Source organism: Aaosphaeria arxii (genome assembly GCF_010015735.1).
Source record: "Aaosphaeria arxii CBS 175.79 unplaced genomic scaffold BU24scaffold_18, whole genome shotgun sequence".
In the NCBI taxonomy this organism is placed as follows: domain Eukaryota; kingdom Fungi; phylum Ascomycota; class Dothideomycetes; order Pleosporales; genus Aaosphaeria; species Aaosphaeria arxii.
In genome coordinates this window covers 318,098-335,902 of record NW_022983491.1, presented here as the reverse complement: position 1 = coordinate 335,902, position 17,805 = coordinate 318,098, and the positions used below count along the sequence as shown (strand labels likewise).

Below are 17,805 nucleotides of genomic sequence, written 5' to 3'. Positions count from 1 at the left end.
TTGCAGAAGTTCTTATCTCTAATACGATCAATATGAGTAGGGCTACAAAGGCCTTACCTACAATGTCAGTCCCTTAACAAGTATGGTAAGTACACATGATTCATCGGTCGCGTGCCTCAGTCCTTAGTCAAACTTGCTATCAATATCCCTGTTGACCTAGCGTTTTACATGTCAAGACAACAATCAGCTGATTTGAGGCCCCTCGTTCCTTGATTGAACTAGAGGAGACACCTTCTGCATTGGGCCTGACCTAGCCTACAACAATCAGGTTATGCGGTGTATTGGAGAATCCGACTATGCTCTTCAGTTATGTGACCCAAGTCTCAGTGACAAAGTTAGAGACCGTTGCAAAATATGACATCCGTGCAAACATTGGTTCAGACCACCTAGCATAGAATTCATACTATAGCGTTGACCTTGCGAGCGGGATAATTTGTACGTCGGAAAACAGGCAAAAGTCCAGGTTGTAGAGGGTCTAAGTAGGAAACATATTTCTCTTTGATTCCTATGGCAACCTAGCGTACTAGGTAACTACGATTCGTCCTTGTTCTTCAGAAACTCACTCCTTCTTCGCAACAGCAATCTTCTCCTTGTATGATTGCCTGATGCAAAACCACCAGCCGATGATCAGGATCGGCAAAGTGCCGACAACCACGCAGGTATAGTTCATATTCTGAACTTGAACAGGCATGGAGTAAGGAAAGCTGAAGAAGATGATGGCAAAGGTGAGCCAACAAATAGTCGCACCGTTGACAAACCAGCCCCATTTACCCATATGAAAAGCACCCTTATACATATTCCGTCTTCCCGTTAGGAGATTAGTCAAAATGGGGATATAGTACGTGATATTGTTAACGGTAACCGCAGATCCGAGCATCGCATTGAATGCTGTCGAACTGCCCAGGTAAAGACATCCCAAGGCAGCAATGGCGGCCGTGACCAGCAGTTGTTCATTGAAGGGAATACCAAATCTCAAGCTTACCCGTGCCCACGTTGATGACCATGGCATAGCGCCATCTCGAGCGAAGGCCCACAGGACTCGGGAAGTAGACAGCTGGGAAGAGATGACACAAGGACCCAGTGCAATGAAAAGGATGAAAGTGAGTCCAAAGGCGCCACCTGCTGACTGCGTAGCTTGGCGAAAGAGTTCAGCTAAAGGAAGCCCAGTTTTTGTAGTGGCAAGTGCGCTGTAATCCTGTACGCTGAACATGAGTCCAATGAGGTAGCTGATGCCGGTGAAAAATGCGATAATGAGCGTGATGGCTATTGCCAATGGTGCATTGCGTGATGGCTGCCATTTTAATTAGCATCACCGATATATAACACCTGAAGACCCTCTAGCTTTTCTTACATTAGGCATTTCCTCGGTAATGTGTGTTACTAAAAGTTGGTCAGTAAGCAATTGAACATAATGTGCGCTTGAACACTCACCGCCATCAAGTCCACCAAGGCTATATAGAGGATTGACTAGTCCAACAGCGAAAGCAACAACATTGTTTTGCCAGCCAGTGTTATTGATCCAGGTGCTGAAGACGAACTCAGGACTCTGATACTTAGGTGCGCGAGCTACGACAGTAACCAGAACAACCAGCCAACCGATTTGTAGGTAGAATAGCGAGAACTTATTAAGAATCGGAATGACCTTGTTGCCGAATAACACGACGGAAGCTGTTGCTAAATTGAGTCCTTGGTAAATTATGAATATCTCCCATGTCTTTACTATCATGTCCGAATGGTACAAAGCAATCAGCGCCCCGAGTGTCTGTGCGTATATCAAGTTCGTGGATGCTGTAGTAAAGATCCCTGATATGGTTTAGGTTCGTTCCATGCATTGTTTTGATCAGTAGCAACTTACATCCACACACTGTAAACCAACCAGTAAGGAAACTGAGAAAGGGAGCTTGTTTCTTGGGCGCTATGGCCGCAATCCAATGATACACTTGGATCCATAGTCAGTGCAAGTCCATGCTAAACGAGTATGCGAAATTTCCTGAGCTCGGCGAAACGCTGCTGCAGAGTTTGGGATAACGTACTACCACCCTCAGTGGGATAGCTGGAGACAAACTCGGCCAGGGTTGCGCCAAGGAAGCATTGCAGCACGAAGATGAATATGAATCCATATATAATGGCTCCAGGTCCTCCAGCGTTAATCTCCGTAACAATTCCCAACCCAAGCCCTGTCCAGGAAATGGTGGTCGTTGAGGCAAGTCCAATGAGAGACAATGTTGAAAAATGGCGTTCTAGCTCCTGCACGTGACCTTGTAATCATGAATAAGTATTCCTAGATCCTCTGATGGAGTTTTCTTACCCATCTCGGCGAGTCGCTGCTCATCTGCGCTCAAAGGCTGTTCATCGCCCTTCTCGACAGTGCTTCCACCAACCATATTTTTTTTCGTGGTAGTTGCCATTTAACCTCAGGGTTTCTCCAGTGCTGTAGTATTCCGATATGCGACGATGCTGGAAAATGTCTTCGTAATGTCACAGCTTAACAACAGGAGCGGAGTGACTGTTTACTTATAAACATCCTTATCAAGCTGCCACTCGACCCTTATCGACTTTGCGCGCTTATTCGAACTTTGTCTGTGTGGAGCTATCAAGGCACCAAAGGTCAGATCCACTTCCCCATACCCCATAGGTCACTAGATTGCTATAGCATGGCGGCAATAACCGGGCCGATGTACAGCTCATGTACCGGGGTTTTACCCGCTCTTTACCGAATCAGCTTTGCTGAGTACGGATCTCTTTACGAACATACTGTCATGATCTGGGAAGAAGGTAGGCTCACTCCCTTATCACGAAGGGCTGTTCTAGCACATGACAAACACGCGGACTATAGACCCTGAAATACTCGAAAAGAAGATGCCGATTCTGCTTCGAAAGTTTGGGATTCGTCACGGGTCTGGTGGAGTGGGCAAATACAATGGCGGAGATGGAGCTGTTCGATTGTTCGAAACCAGGTCAGAAATGACGTTCATCGAGGACAATGAACGGCGTTCGAACAGACCATTTGGTATGGCCGGAGGCACTTCAGGAAAAGCAGGGCTTAACCTGGCTATTCTCAACCATCAAAGTGGTACGAAAAGGATTGTCAACGTTGGACCAAGGGCAGTGCTCCAATTGAAGGCCGGCGAGCAGGTAGAGATCCAAACCCCAGGAGGTGGAGTTTGGGGAACACCACAATCGAGAGAAGATGCCGTGGACAGTGCTGGTATTGGATTTGGATAGAATTGGAAGAGGTCTCGCTTTGTAGATATAAAGCGTCCTGCTGCGTCAAAATCGACAGTTTGCCGTGACGCAAATGACGGATGAGCTCACCTTGCAAGGTTAGTTCAAATGGTTCTGCTGTCGCGCTCTCTGCACTGTTTGAACACTGTGAAGCATGTCGAGAGTGTCTGAGGACACGTTGGCACGGGAGATTCCGATTCAGCCCCATTTTGTGTCATACCAGGCTGCAAGACAAAAACGGTTCACCTGAATTATACAGCACACGAGCAACATTCAGGCTCGGCTTTTGAGTCAATCACTACGTTTGTATCGCTATCGTCATTGGAATTCAGTTAAGCCATGCTTGTTTCAACGACGAGGACGACCACCTAAATGTTCATGACTACTTTTTGGTTTACAGCGTGTCGCAGCCGAACATCGTTCCCATGTCGAACTTCATGCTTCTTCGTCTGCCAGCGGCTCTCGCACCGGCGCCTTGTGCGTGAAGTATATCCACGAGTTTATCGAAACCAAGGCCGACACGCATGCTAGATGTCGCTGTTAGTGGCTATGCGAAGGACACGAAAGGTATAACTGGCGGTACGTACCAAGTGCACAAGTGGCATAGTAAAATCCAACTACATCTGCCAACGCGCCGGTAAGGAGAGGCCCAAGCACAAGCCCAATAGCGAAAGACGTCTCCGTCATCGAGAACGTCCGGGAACTACCGCCTCCAGGCCCGAATACATTGGGGTCCTTAGCTTTCAGTTCGTGCATGATCACTATCACGTATAAGTCAGCGAGCCATCAGATAGAGCAGACGATGGTGACGATATACTAGTCAACTGAAACGTTCCCGCCCCCCTAGCAAACGACCACGCAAGCCCGATCCCAACCATAGTCACCGCAAACGCAGCCTGTCCTCTAGCTCCATCCCCAACGCCCAAGAAATTGTCCTTGCCCGGCACAACAAGGAACCAGAACAAGGGCGTGCTCACCGCCCACCCTATCGTCGTCGGCCAGCGGAGCCCCACGCGGTCGCGCAGCCAGCCTACGAAGGGTGCGAGGAACATGCTGGGGATCTGGATGCCGAGGAAGATGAGGCCTATTGGCGCGGAACGCCAGCCGAACTCTTCGCGTAGGTGCACGGGGAGCGTGGTGTCGAAGCCGGATATAACTAATGAGAAGGCGGCGACGTTGAAGAGGGCGGCGTAGGTGCTTCCTTGGCTGAACATGATGCTGTAGAAGCCACGAGAGTGTTGCGTTTTCGCTTCTTCCGGGGCAACCACCTCTCTCTCGTTTCTGTAAGCATCTGACGACAGGAGCGGGGAAGACTCGTCACGGTCGAGGGCTGCGGTCGTCGACACCTTCGTCTGAGCTGGCCGTCTATCTTCCACGATGGCTAGTCGCGCAACAAAGCAGATGGCAATGAAGATCAACGGCACCGACCACGCAGCCCAGTACCCAAACCACTGCAGAAAGGCACCCGCGATGACGGGCCCGGTCAAAACGCCGGCGGTGATGAAGGACCCGGAGAAGCCCAGGGCTTTTCCTAGATGCTTGGGCCCGGCGGCATCGGTCAGCATGGCAAACCCCACGATCCAGGCTCCTACGCCGGAGATGCCTTGGAGGATGCGTCCTAAGTATACGGCCCATACTGCAGAGAGTCAGCACGAAGTACCTTGACGGGGGTGGTGAGATCACCTGAAGGCGTCGACGCGACCAAAAGCGTGCCAATGGTGCATCCTACAAGCGAGATCAAGAGGGGAATTTTCCGGCTCGTCGTCTTATCGGCGAAATGGCCAATGATGGGCGCGGCAGGGACGGAGACGAGGCCCAGGATGAAGAGCAGCTCTGTTGTGAAGCGCTGGGTGTATGCCGGGTCTAGGTTGAGTCGTTTCTCGATCATGTAGGGGAGAATTGGGACCACGAAGCCGTAGAGGAAGTTTTCTAAAAGTGATGTGGGCGTCAGTTCAGAATAGAAACATGTTCCCGTCCAGAGTCCTATGCGTACCGGTAAAGAGCCCAAGCGTCGCCGTAAAAATAATCAAAGTCTTTGAGCGCCGCCACGAGCGCGCCTCTCCATTATCCCCGCCCGCCATGCAGACAGAATAGCAATAATAAGATAATTTCTTGTTCTGGTGTTTTCATTTTGAAACGAATCTCTTGGGATCGGACGGAAGCATCACGACAACACGCAACCCTAATAAAAAGTGTGGAGACATGTTGGGAGGGCGTCAGGATGTGTCATCCATGCAAGCTTTGATTGCTGAAAGCTTATCAGAGGCCGAGCTCACTTCATACCCGCCGGATTCAATGATAAAACCCTTGACGACATAACATCGCAATTATTCCAATGCCCCATCGCATGTCCCATACGCAATCCGCAATGCAATTCTTCCAGTGACTACCAGGCGACACTTTGCGCTGACCTCCATCAACGATGACGGGTTACGGCGGACGGTTAAGCGTTTCCCTAAAGCAATTTTGTGTCACGAGCAGTGGCGCAACAATGTTGATCATTCCAAATACACGATTCGATACATAGCTTCTCTCGCTTCTAGAGAAAGGACGCTCACAATGGTTATTGCGCCTGCCATACATACCTCATAGAAAGTCTTGCGCAACGCAGGTCCGATCAGGGGCAGCATACCCCGCATACCCCACATACCGGAAACGGCAATTTTCAAAGACGTTGTTCAGCGGCTCAGCCGGACAACACGTGGGCCTCGGGTTCGATGACATATTAATTTGTCGAGCCAGAACACGCATCATCACTTCAACACCGTGTACAAGAGTACGTCATCTTCGCCCGCTAGACTCGAATAACTCCAGCATCTTCCGCCTTCCAGCTCGCGCGGCGTTATGTTTCTCGAGACGATCGATGGAAAGGACATCAATCAGCTTTATCCCTGTGAACCTAGCACCATACACATCATTGGGACTGTATGGCGAACTGCAGAGGGCAGTGTCAGTATAGGCTGTCCAGCGAATGTGCACGCTCTCATCGAGAGTCTTCGTATGTTCTCAGTTCTTGAGCTTTATATTAACAAGGAAAGCTTCTACAGATGCTCACACCATCATTTGACGCTCACGTCTCTGTATACATCTACCATCAGCCATACCGATATAAACAACTTAAGATGTGCAAACATTAGATATAACTATTAGATGTAACTACTCCGTATAAGATGATACATTAAGATCGTCTAGCGAGAACGTGGCTGAAGCAAATTAGACGTGAGTCATTGAAGAAGAAGAAAAGGGCGCAACGAAGGGCGCAACGCAATGGCTCCAGGCCCGTTATATAGAGAATAGGATCCCTTTGATCATTATTGCTATCGAAGCAGTAGTTAACGCCATCACTACTCATTTCTGCCTACACGCGCCGTTGGGCCGCATTTTACCACCCAAAATGGCTGAGGCAGCTCTTGTTGCTCGAACACGCTCGCCAATCACAATCAACAGCCTCGCAGCTCAACTTAATGAGATGGGACTAATGCAAGGAGATACAGTCCTTGTGCATACGTCGCTCAGCTCTCTTGGGTGGGTCAATGGTGGCCCTGTCGCAGTTGTCGAAGCTTTGATGAAGACCGTTGGGGAACAAGGCACTATCATCATGCCGTCGCAGTCGGGCAACCTTACAGATCCCGCAAATTGGTCTCAGCCTCCCGTGCCTAAAGATTGGGTGCAGACTATACGAGGCACGATGCCAGTCTATGATCCACGCACCACGCCTACAAGTTCAATGGGCAGGGTGGTCGAAGTCTTCAGGACTTGGCCAGGAGCTCTCCGCAGTGGTCATCCTACCACCTCTTTCGTGGCTCGAGGCCCATTTGCAGCGAGCCTTATGGCTGATCATCGATTGGAGGATCCGCTTGGAGAGACTTCTCCTCTAGGCAAGATCTATCGGCTTAATAGAGTCAAGATCTTACTTATTGGAGTCGGTTTCGATAGATGCACTGCGCTTCATCTCGCGGAGTGCAGGCGGTGGCCAGATCGACCAAAGACTCTACAGGGTGCACCAATGCTGGTCAACGGGAAGAGAGAGTGGGTACAGTATGAGATCCTGCAAGAGCTAAGCAACGAGGCGTTCCTTTCTGCCGGGGCGAGCGCAATCGCTTCAGGTATGGCAAGAGTAGGTAAGCTAGGAGAAGGTCAGGGCACTGTCGTAAATATGAGAGAGCTTGTAGACCATGCTGTAGGCATTTGGCCAGATAATTATTCAACTTAAGCTGTATAGCTCTGTTATCTATAGATATGCCGTCTACCTGCCTATTACTATGTTTTATATATATAAGTAATAGAAGTATAGGCAGTAAGCTAATAGAAGAGGAGGAAGATAAGCGGGCTCAACAAGCAAAGAAGGGGGAAGAACCAGGTGAAGAGTGATGTCAAGAAAGCATACAGACGTTTAGAAGATAGTACCAGGAATGAAGGGCTTGCAATGTAGCAAAATTGATCATTAATAGATAAACCTAAGCTATATACCTGTTTTTAGCTTACACTCAATATACTATTCAAACTTCCATAAACCTACCAGCTCTTTAAGACCTGAATACGCCTCGGACTCTGCTCTTGCAGCCTTATAATCCATGATTTGGCATTTAATGATGTATTTGCCAAGCAACTCAGGCAAACAATAGTAGGATAATAGTACGTCGTTGTAGTCAGGGCCTCCCGATTGGTTTCAATCTGTTGATAGATCAGGCGCTAAGTTTCCTGCCTCCGGCGCCGCTATGACCACCGGTAGCAGTGTGTGACAGTCATTACGACTACGTGAAGGCGATACGACAGCTATGCGACAGTAGAAGCTCCCATGCTTGATTATTTGGTAGAGCTATGCGCCGTATATCAAAAGGGCAGAATTCCTAGATTAACTCATTCAGTAAAAGTACTTCTCTACAGTACAATTTGCCATTAATCATGACTCTCACGTGACCATCCTGGCCTACTCAATCTTCCCCTCGCAGCTATTACGTCGACCCCATCTCCCTCTACATTTCATCTATGCATGCTCGACTAATGCCACGGATATGACGGACATGCTATCTTACATCTCGACCAACGTGAATTAGCGAATTTAAGTCTTCATTGTGCTTCCTCCAATATGTCGACAACTATACCAGCACGATCACAAGCTGGCAGGCCGTTATCGTTAGCGAGAGGCAACATTACTGCCTGCGTAAGATGTCACCAGAAAAAAAAGCGGTGCGATCAGAAGCTTCCTGTGAGTCTGACTCCGATCGGATCTAAAGAGATTGATTGTTAATCCTTGGATTCAACGTCTCAGGCATGCGGACTATGCGAGGCGGCAGGAGTTCCGTGCAGTAGCTACGACAGGGTCGCGAAAAGACAAGTTCCTCGAAGGTTTGTGAAATTCCTAGGGTTGTGACTTCTGCTAATGTTCGTTTGTTAAGCTACATTTTCAGTCTGGAGGAGAGAGTGGCTTACCTAGAGCTGAAGTTGAGGCACTCCAGCATCCCTTTTCACGACCTTGAAGACGAAAGGTCCACGTCACCATCTACAACACAGTCAGTGAGCGGGAACCACGGAGTAAATGCCCCAGAACAGCTACCAAACTCATGTGCCCAGCATCTGCAAACCCAAAGGGAAGGCGTTGAAGCTGTGACAAGCTTGGCGCTTGACAAGCTTCAGGCGATGGCTCAGCCCATTCCTGAGCGAGAGCCTCATTTCTCTCCATTGTTGTTCTCGAAAATCACCCAACTCGCTAAGAACGCTATGTTCACGCCTGCACTTAGCATCCCAAGCGCAGTTGCCAGCACTTCATCATCTGATATTATTCAAGATCTTGAAAATCAACCTGTCAATCTACCAGATGAGCAGGCGACCCAAAAGCTCGTCTCAGCATACTTTGAGTTCGCGAATAATGGAATGCCGTTGTTACATGAGCCTACGTTTCGAGACATGCTGAGACGCCTCTATACAGAACAGGAAGTGTCGGACAGCCGGGCCACGAATGGAACGGGTGAGTCCTCCTTGAGCCTATTTTATGCATTTGAAATCTTTGCTATTGCATTGTTGGTTCTGCAAAAGCGAGAGCCATTAAAAATCCCCATTTCGATGGCAGACCGATATCACAACGTGGCTTTGAGATCACTAGAAACCATTGGTTTGCCCAGCGGTATCGAAGGCATCAGGACGCTTCTTCTTATTAGCCAATATACTTACCACCATCCGACACTGTGGAGCTTTTGGCAGACAATTGGTTACGCTCTACGCCTCGCGACTGAAATCGGACTCCATTCAGATACGCCTACTGCAGGCGTTGACGCCCTTACCTTGGATAATAGGCGTAGAATATTCTGGGTTGCGTACACGATGGAAAAGAATGCTTGCATTGCTTTTGATCTGCCATCTTGTCTGTCAGATGGAGCAATAACTGCAAAAGTAGGTTGAGAAAGATCCCAAAGCATAGGCTTATATTCACATTCACCATAGTTTCCTAGTGCAGCCCACGATGATTGCACCCGATCAGACGTCTTAAATATACCTGATGAGACTCGCTTCTCTGCTAAGAAACTCAATATTCACCTCCTCCAATATCGTCAGATTCAATCTGAGATGCAAAGCGTTCTTCACGATAGACCTTCTCCGCTTTGCGCACAGATTGATTGGGGTCTTTGGCAACGCGGGATGCATGACCGCATACGAATCTGGTACGACAACGTGCCGACTGGAGATGGTATGACTAGTTATGATCGTAAAGATCAGGAAAACTTCGAACTCTCTTTCTACAGGGCGCTTTTCTATCTATACAAACCATCTACAAACATACCTGAGCCGTCCGAGTCATCTTGGCAGATAGTCGCAGACTCCACGGCTCAAATGATCCGCCTCTACAAACGCTTCTTTGATGAGCGTAGACTTACAGTGTACTGGCAAGCTATAGCAAGCTTGAGCTCTGCTCGTACAAACCTCATATTCAGCTGGATGAAGTCGCCGAAAGTACAAGAAGAAATCACTCTAAAGACCCTTGAAACCCACGTGCATACCTGCTCCTCCGTCCTTTGGGGAATGGTAGAGCATTTTCCAGCCTTCAAAGGAAAACGCGACACCTTCGATGCAATCTCTTCGGCAGTTCTAGCTGACATCTCCTCAAATGCGTCAGCCGATGAAAGTCCACGACATTATTATATGGGTGCTGGCTTCCATTCACTCCCGGCAGATGGGAACTACGTCGAAGCGGAAGTCTCTGGAACGGATGGTCAAACACCACGTCAACTGCCATTCGAAGATGACAGGATCGAAGCGAATCTACACCTGCCACGTGCTTTTGAAATGCAAAGGGCATTCCTTGAAGATCATCCCACTTCTCTTCAAGATCAACCCCAACATGACCCAGATGTCCTCGAGGTGATGTCCGACTCTGGGCACCCAGGTCTCAGCTCTGCCTCTTCCTTTGACTGGTCGTTGCCAGCACATACCGAGCACGGCTTTTACACAAACTCTTGGTCTTAGGTAGAAAATTAATTGACAGCACATCAAGAATGTGAGATGCCCAGTCTAATGTCTGCGACAAGGTTGAATAGTAGTGAACTACATTCCTGATCGATCGTATGCAAAGATGAATGAGCTAACTAAGTAGGACAATCGCAATATAACTAAACCCTTCCCACAGCTTTATTGCACTTCTGCTGTCGAAACTTGGTGCCGTCCGTTCATTCGTCATCTGAACCACCTTAACCTTGCCTAAAAGTGACTTTGAATAGTTCTCACCACATCACGAAGCTCTTCTGGCGCGCCATCCATGCGGGGAGCAGCCTGGTCGCTCGACTGCCCCGACTTATCGAAGGCCCACTTGTCTTCAAGTTCCTTCGAGAGATTACCCATTATGGAATCGACGACAAGGTCACCCAATACTGGTACAAACTTCCAAGCATGTGCAGATCCTCCAGTTGCCAGATGAATACCACCAACGCTCGGATGGGGAGCAATAAGGAAATCCGCAGTCGGCGTTGTGCTGATCCTATGAGAGAATGTTAGCCAAAGTGCAGTATGCAACAATAGAACACACACCAGCAGATTTTTGTACGATCGAATGGTCGACTGGCAAGGGAAGGCATGATCTCTCGCAGATCTTCTCGAATTGCAGCTTCCGCATTGGCAGGTATGATATCTGTTGGATTGGTCACGAGTGTCCGCGGATATGAGATTTCCATGGTTTCTGAGCGGTTCTCTGGCTTCGGAATTGTGATCGAGTTCTTGACGCCGGGTGACCTGCGCAACACCTTGACTTCGCCACGATATGGTGGAAATATATTCAAACCTGTACTGTCGTTGGTTGTAATAGACATGGCCTTCCATCGCATTTCCTCTTCCCGCGTTACTTTGAACCACACTACTTCGTGGCCAATAGGATATACTCGTGATCCAAGACTGACCAACCTGCTTGACCATGCACCAGCCGCAACAATGACCATATCAGATTGTAGATTGCTTCCATCTGCTAAAACCACACCCTTGGCAATACCTTTATCGATATTGATGTGATCAACCTCGGTGCCGCAGCGAAAGCGAATTGACGGGTATTGTAGACAGCGGTCGTAGTACACTTGTATGCCCGCTTCCGCGTCGATAAAAGCATCCTCTTTGTTGGTGTATGCCACGTTCCATTGTGGCTCCCGTCCAAGCACAATTCGATTCAAGGGCTTTGCATCCTTTCCATGAATGCGCTGGAACAATGTTTCCCGCGTTGGCAAGTCTACTAAGTGTTCAGGCTGCGCTAGGTCTTTCGTAAGATTGTACTGGTCCTGCCACCCTTGTGTGAATCTGCTTGGGACACCATTGCACACAAAGGTCATTCCCCTCTTGAAGAAATGTTTGCTGAGCTCGGGGTCTTGCTCGATCAGAAGCTGGGATTGTTTCGCCAATTGAGCATAGATTGGGTCGGGATAATCTAGAACACTCGATCAGCTAAGTGTTCAACAGCTGGTGCTATTCTTCGCTCACCCCAACGAATGCAGCGTGTCGTGTCGACACTACTTCCATCTGGCACCGGAGGTGTGCAACGATCAACGACTGTTACAGAAGTTGATGGGTGTCGGTTCGCAATGGCTAGGGCCGTGGACAGGCCAAAAACACCAGCACCAATTATGATAACATTCGCCGCGAATTTGGATTCAGAAGGCGCGGCTGATGCCATGCTTGCTAAAAGGGCTGCTGAGTTTTCTGCACAGTGGTGATTATTCGTTTGTGAATGATGTAACGATCCTGTTGCGAAAGGCTAAGGAGGGCAAATGTACGTGGAAATGGTTGTCGGTCTGATTGTGCTAGACACGCTCCAGAGATGAATATTGGTTGCAACTAATAAAAGAGTTATTCCGGATTAATAGTCCGTACTTGAAAGGGTCTATTCCATACAAGCGGACAGCGCCGCCTTTACCCCGTAAAAATTTATCACTAACTTTTGCCTCATTATCTACACAACCCTAATCGCTCGTATCTTCTTGGTCGGACCTTGATGCGTCGGCGGTCAAATCACCGCCTGGGTGCTCGTTAAGTGAATCTAAGTTCTGGAACGAAAACTATCCAGGGATGCTAGCGAGCGGCGATCATGTCCGCCCGAAAGAATGGCCGAGCGGCGACGGCCGCCCTGTTCGCGCTACTCGATATTCCTCATCGATGTTCAAAGGTCTATTAAATCACAACTCGATCTTCTCGAAAATGTGAGACATCAGTAGCTAAATACTCTCGTGGTACGCACTCCCAACCATAGCCATCGCAACAGGTGGCGATGTCTCTTCATCCGAAAGTCCAACAACGCGCTGGTAACAACAGCACCGAATTATGGCCTCCTGGAACAGTCCTTCTGGAAGATAACAGCGGCCCAGAGAAGAAATTTATACTCCAGCCTCGGCCTTCCGAAGACCCAAACGACCCTCTCAACTGGGCGAAATGGCGCAAAGCCATTAATTTTGGCTTCGTGTGCTTTTACTCCGTCCTAGTGTCAGAATTCATCAGTTCTTCTGGACCGACTTGGACGCCAATGCATAAGCAATTGGGATTCGGTTATGACATGCTCAACAATGCTTATGCTGCTGGCAGTGCCGCTCTGGGTGTTGGGTCGCTACTACTCATTCCGTTCGCACTCAAACTCGGACGTCGTCCGATATACCTCTTCAGCACAGTAATGCAGTTCGGCCTTAGCATTTGGTCAGCGAGAATGTGGAGTGTGGCAGATCTCATGTCTATCAATCTGCTTCAATGTCTCTTCGGAAGTCTTGCAGAAGTTATCGTTCAGATGACAGTGGCCGATGTCTTTTTCGTTCATCAACGTGGACGTCTCAACAGCACATACATCTGGCTGTGGAAAACGGCTGGTGCGCTTGGTTCACTCATCGCCGGGTTTATCACAACTGGGCTTGGATGGAGATGGGTTTGGTGGCTGAATGCCATCTTCTTCGGACTCTTCTCCATCTTGATAGCGCTCTTTTATGAAGAAACCAAATACTGCCCACCCGCAATCGTGGAACAAGTTGCCGGCAACGACCTCCAACCTTCAGGCGATTCGAACGTCATAGACCAAAGCAGGCAAGATAAAGGACTTGGAACTGACGCCATCAATTCCACAAAGTCTTTGGGCAGTCAAGAGCAAGGCGTATCTGAGGACTTGTATGCGACCAAGATTGACCACAACATTCCAATGAAGACATGGCGTCAACGCCTCGCTCTTACCACTATCTCAACAACCGATGAGGGATTCAAAGACATTTTGCGACACTTGTATCAGCCATTGGTTCTCTTGACCACTGTGCCCGCGGTATTGTGGACTGCATCCGTCTATGGCGTTCTGGTTGCTCTTCAAGACGTCATTTCAACCTGTCAATCCACCTTCCTCACGCGGCCTCCATACAACTTCACAGCTTCTGGCGTCGGCTTTATGAGCATAGCAAAATTTATCGGCCTCACTATTGGCTCGCTTTTAGGTGGTGTTGTAAGCGACAGGGTGATCATATACGCCGCCCGTCGGAACAATGGTGTCTTTGAGCCTGAGGCAAGACTCTGGAGCTTTATTCCTTTCATTCTATTCGTTCCTGCGGGCGGTCTTATGTTTGGTATCGGGCTGAACAATGGCGCTCCTTGGCCAGTCATTGCTGTTGGATTGGCTCTATACAACGTTGGCGTTGCTCCAATCTTGGCGATTACTGTCACGTATCTCACCGACTCTTACGAAGATGTAAGTACATAAATATCGCTGGGACACACAATGAATTGCATTCTAACAATATGCAGGTTGTTGGGGATGCACTGGTTGGGGTTACCTTCCTGCGAAATGCAATCAGCGCAGCATTTGTATTTGCTGTTGACCCTTGGGTTGAAGCTACGAGTATAAAGTGGTGCTTAGTAGCTATTGTCTTGATTTCGATGTTCTTCATGTCTCTATCTGTTGTTTTCATTATCTGGGGCAAGCAATTCAGAGGAAGAACTGCAGCTAGATATCAGTATTATGCCAGGAGACAATTTAGATCTCGAGGCTAAATATTATAATTGCTTCTAGCTATTCTCTAGTCACACTCATTTTAGCTTAAACTATACAGAAGACCAATTTGGAGCAGAATACGTGTAAGCGAAATGAGACCCGTTCATTGAAATAAGCTGTCGGCTTTCGCACACACTATAAATTGGTTCCTACAATTGAAGGTTTTCTAAGTTTAGCTTTGATGACTTTTGAAAGTATAATTAGGGGGAGACATTTCCAGAGAGATATTCGTTAGATTGGTTATTGGATTAGAAAACACCTGTTATCTGCTCTCTCGAAGATGGTCATATTGTCGACACTGCTACACTGTATGAGTCTGAACAAATAAAGAGCAAGGGTCGTCAGCGTATGCCAGATAAGCAGCTCACCAAATAGGATGAGAAGAACGTTGCAAAGGAGGACAGAATCTACGAATAAAGATGGGGGATGTGAGATCTGAAGCTACACAGTCGTCTTTTATATACTTTGCACTTCATTTTGATGTATTCTAGAAAGATCAACAAGTAGTACCATGATATATTATGTAGAACGAATTGTAACATTAAAACATGTCATGCCCAAGGTTTTGCCGAATCGCAGCATCAGGACCTTTTGACCTGGTCTTGTCGACGACCTTCACTTCTTGAATGTTCAATCCCTATTGAATGAACAATCTAATTTGAGCACAACCAATTTCACAGACTCGCAATCCCCATTGGCTTGATCGTGAGCGTACTGCTCTGAAGTCGTTATCTCCCATTCATCTATACAATTCAGGTCATGTTTTGATAGAAGGCGGCGCCTTGCAAACTTGCTTCTGTTTGTATAGGCAGACGTTCTCGAGCTAGCAAGACACCCTGTCTACGAAGTTGATGGCCTATACCGGAATGCTGCAGACAGAAGTCTGCGCAAAGATCACCAAGTCGGAGACAAGGCTCGCTATAGTATCTGAAAGATAGTCAGTAATGCCAAGCAGATAGTTATGTAGGAGTTATGCGAGCTGTTGGATCCCTTTCTCTTACTTTTCCCAGCTTCTTGCTCTGCTGCCAAATGTGCTGCAAAGCTTACAGGGTCTTGATCCCTGCGCAAGTAGATTTTGTTGTAGAACCAGCTCTCCTATATAGAGAACCTGGAATCCCCGTATAACATCCCTAAGATGATATAAATAATACGATCTACTGTTCTACTGTTGTAGTTGCCTTCTGCCTTGATTGCCTTTTGATCCCTACTTTAGATTATTCCCGAGAACCAACCAGTAGATCCTCGATCTCAAGACCTGCATGATGCTTACATATCAATACGCCACAAGCTAAACCGGCTTTTAGGCTAATTTATGACTGGCCGTAACTTCAATCCTTCAATCGAGATGTTCATTTTGGTCAGAGTTTGGACAAAACAGGAAAACGGGCTTTTGCACTGTTGGTCTGCGGCGCAAGTACTTATTAAACTGACTTAGTCAAACCCTAACCCTGATAACTCCTTGACTCTTTATCATACCTTCTAGCATATCCTTTTACTGATCCATGATGAAGATACATGCTGCACTGTGTGTAATTTCTAGTTTCGCGGCTATTTCTGTCACAGAAACCTTTGCGCCTGATTGTTACGGTGTCAATGCTGTGAGTGTTCGATGCTTATCAAAAGAAACGCTGTATAGACGTGATGCTTTCTATGTCGGTGGTCGTTACATCCAGACCGCACTCGGAAACGTAACCATAGATCAAATTTACGTCGAAAAGCTTTCGCCACCAGGGAGAACATTGCAACCACATCCTCTGGTATTCTTTCACGGCGGGGGAACATCGGCAGTATCATGGTTGAACACACCTGATAATAGGTACGTACGGTGAAATCATTGGAACCACAGCTGACGCCTGAATAGAAAGGGGTGGGCAACTTATTTTGTCGAGAAAGGGTATACTGTTTACTTAGTCGATGCGTATAGCGGAGCCCGTAGTGCAGCAAATGATTTCAGCCAGTATTCTATGAACTCCGGAATCTCAGCAGAGCTTGCGCAAGCCGGCTTTACCGCTTCTTCCATAAAGCACACCCAATGGCCGGGCAGCGGTATCGACAATGGCGACCCCACTTTTGACGCATTTAAAAAGACCTTGATTCCGTGGACTACGAGTTTTGTTCAGCAAGAACTTGCAATGCGCACTTCCGGTTGTGAGCTGTTACGTTTGCTGGGAAGTCCGGCATTCCTAATATCCCACTCCCTCGGTTCATTCTACCCGATTTTGCTCTCAAATGATTGCCCACACCTGGTGAAAGGTAGCATCAATTTGGAAGCAGCCACTACGCCGTTCTGGAGATATAATGTTGGCAGCTTGGGTGGTGTGCCACAGTCCCCATGGGGCTTGACTTTTTCGCCTCTTTCATATGATCCTCCAGCGAGAAACGCATCAGGTGCGCAAACTCTTCCATGCTCAGTGCCCTTTTGTAGAACAGTATGCTCAGAAGACACAGAACTCGTGATACAATCCATCGGCAACGATACGATTGAACATCGAACCTGCTATCGACAAGCCGAGCCAGCACGTCGATTGCCAAACGTGTCAAGTGTGCCCTACTTAGGCATTACAAGCGAGGGAAGTAACCATATCACATTTGGACATTGTATCATCGATTACCTGAAGCAAGTTGGTGGAAGACCAGGGTGGATTAAGCTTGCAGACATTGGCATAAGAGGTAATGGGCATTTCATGCACGTTGAGTTAAACAATCTGCAAATTGCTAGCCTGGTAGATGATTGGATAGTAAAGGAAGTAAGGTTAGGATAACAAGAGCAAGGTACAGTGACTGTCACAGCTAATCCCTAGTTTCCTCTAAAAAGATTAGATAGAGGATAATAGCCTATTCCTTAATTTATATTTACTTCCTAGTGCAGGTTAATTAAATGTCTCTAGTAGCTCTTATAGTCTTACAGGTAAGATAGATTAATATAGCCTACTGTTAATATCTATCAGTAGTAAGTTACGACCTTGCTATTGCTGTAGGCACTCTATCTTTACAAATGAAAGTCAAACTATGCAAAGCTTCGTGATGTGAAAGGGCCAAAGGGGCTACTAATACAGGCTTCCAGAATCCTTTAACATGTTCTATCCGGTGATTAGTAT

General features: G+C 47.7%; 8 protein-coding genes across 8 annotated transcripts; 5 read left to right on the top strand and 3 right to left on the bottom strand.

The window, feature by feature from the left end:
* Positions 1-540: 540 nt before the first annotated feature.
* Positions 541-2,817, bottom strand: BU24DRAFT_445534 (putative choline transporter Hnm1). The gene is made up of 6 exons (XM_033530705.1): positions 2,309-2,817; positions 2,034-2,258; positions 1,856-1,939; positions 1,432-1,803; positions 1,352-1,380; positions 541-1,291 (listed from the first exon to the last, which is right to left on the bottom strand). The coding sequence occupies exons 1-6, from the start codon at positions 2,406-2,408 to the stop codon at positions 560-562; spliced, it is 1,542 nt and encodes a 513-aa protein (XP_033376890.1). The 5' UTR covers positions 2,409-2,817; the 3' UTR covers positions 541-559.
* BU24DRAFT_415902 (uncharacterized protein) lies at positions 2,655-3,225 on the top strand (the record flags this gene model as incomplete). The annotated part of the gene is made up of 2 exons (XM_033526330.1): positions 2,655-2,775; positions 2,837-3,225. 2 exons carry the CDS (start codon positions 2,655-2,657, stop codon positions 3,223-3,225), a joined length of 510 nt encoding a protein of 169 aa, XP_033376889.1.
* A 435-nt stretch (positions 3,226-3,660) lies between these two features.
* Positions 3,661-5,306, bottom strand: BU24DRAFT_468961 (MFS general substrate transporter; the record flags this gene model as incomplete). Its single annotated transcript, XM_033532566.1, has 5 exons — positions 3,661-3,752; positions 3,813-3,986; positions 4,043-4,861; positions 4,909-5,154; positions 5,219-5,306. The coding sequence occupies 5 exons, from the start codon at positions 5,304-5,306 to the stop codon at positions 3,661-3,663; spliced, it is 1,419 nt and encodes a 472-aa protein (XP_033376888.1).
* A 1,245-nt stretch (positions 5,307-6,551) lies between these two features.
* On the top strand, positions 6,552-7,712 carry BU24DRAFT_429383 (aminoglycoside N3-acetyltransferase). Its single transcript, XM_033529718.1, has one exon. The coding sequence runs from the start codon at positions 6,620-6,622 to the stop codon at positions 7,436-7,438; it is 819 nt and encodes a 272-aa protein (XP_033376887.1). The 5' UTR covers positions 6,552-6,619; the 3' UTR covers positions 7,439-7,712.
* A 492-nt stretch (positions 7,713-8,204) lies between these two features.
* Positions 8,205-10,708, top strand: BU24DRAFT_429382 (uncharacterized protein). Its single transcript, XM_033529717.1, has 4 exons — positions 8,205-8,434; positions 8,498-8,574; positions 8,625-9,615; positions 9,667-10,708. Exons 1-4 carry the CDS (start codon positions 8,315-8,317, stop codon positions 10,684-10,686), a joined length of 2,208 nt encoding a protein of 735 aa, XP_033376886.1. The 5' UTR covers positions 8,205-8,314; the 3' UTR covers positions 10,687-10,708.
* A 123-nt stretch (positions 10,709-10,831) lies between these two features.
* Positions 10,832-12,456, bottom strand: BU24DRAFT_445532 (putative fructosyl amino acid oxidasesarcosine oxidase). Its single transcript, XM_033530704.1, has 3 exons — positions 12,178-12,456; positions 11,245-12,124; positions 10,832-11,194 (listed from the first exon to the last, which is right to left on the bottom strand). Exons 1-3 carry the CDS (start codon positions 12,368-12,370, stop codon positions 10,918-10,920), a joined length of 1,350 nt encoding a protein of 449 aa, XP_033376885.1. The 5' UTR covers positions 12,371-12,456; the 3' UTR covers positions 10,832-10,917.
* Positions 12,457-12,854: 398 nt separating this feature from the next.
* Positions 12,855-14,706, top strand: BU24DRAFT_403210 (MFS general substrate transporter; the record flags this gene model as incomplete). The annotated part of the gene is made up of 2 exons (XM_033525560.1): positions 12,855-14,404; positions 14,461-14,706. Exons 1-2 carry the CDS (start codon positions 12,962-12,964, stop codon positions 14,704-14,706), a joined length of 1,689 nt encoding a protein of 562 aa, XP_033376884.1. The 5' UTR covers positions 12,855-12,961.
* A 1,466-nt stretch (positions 14,707-16,172) lies between these two features.
* Positions 16,173-17,505, top strand: BU24DRAFT_381895 (alpha/beta-hydrolase). Its single transcript, XM_033524750.1, has 3 exons — positions 16,173-16,523; positions 16,569-17,095; positions 17,156-17,505. The coding sequence occupies exons 1-3, from the start codon at positions 16,210-16,212 to the stop codon at positions 17,467-17,469; spliced, it is 1,155 nt and encodes a 384-aa protein (XP_033376883.1). The 5' UTR covers positions 16,173-16,209; the 3' UTR covers positions 17,470-17,505.
* Positions 17,506-17,805: the final 300 nt, after the last annotated feature.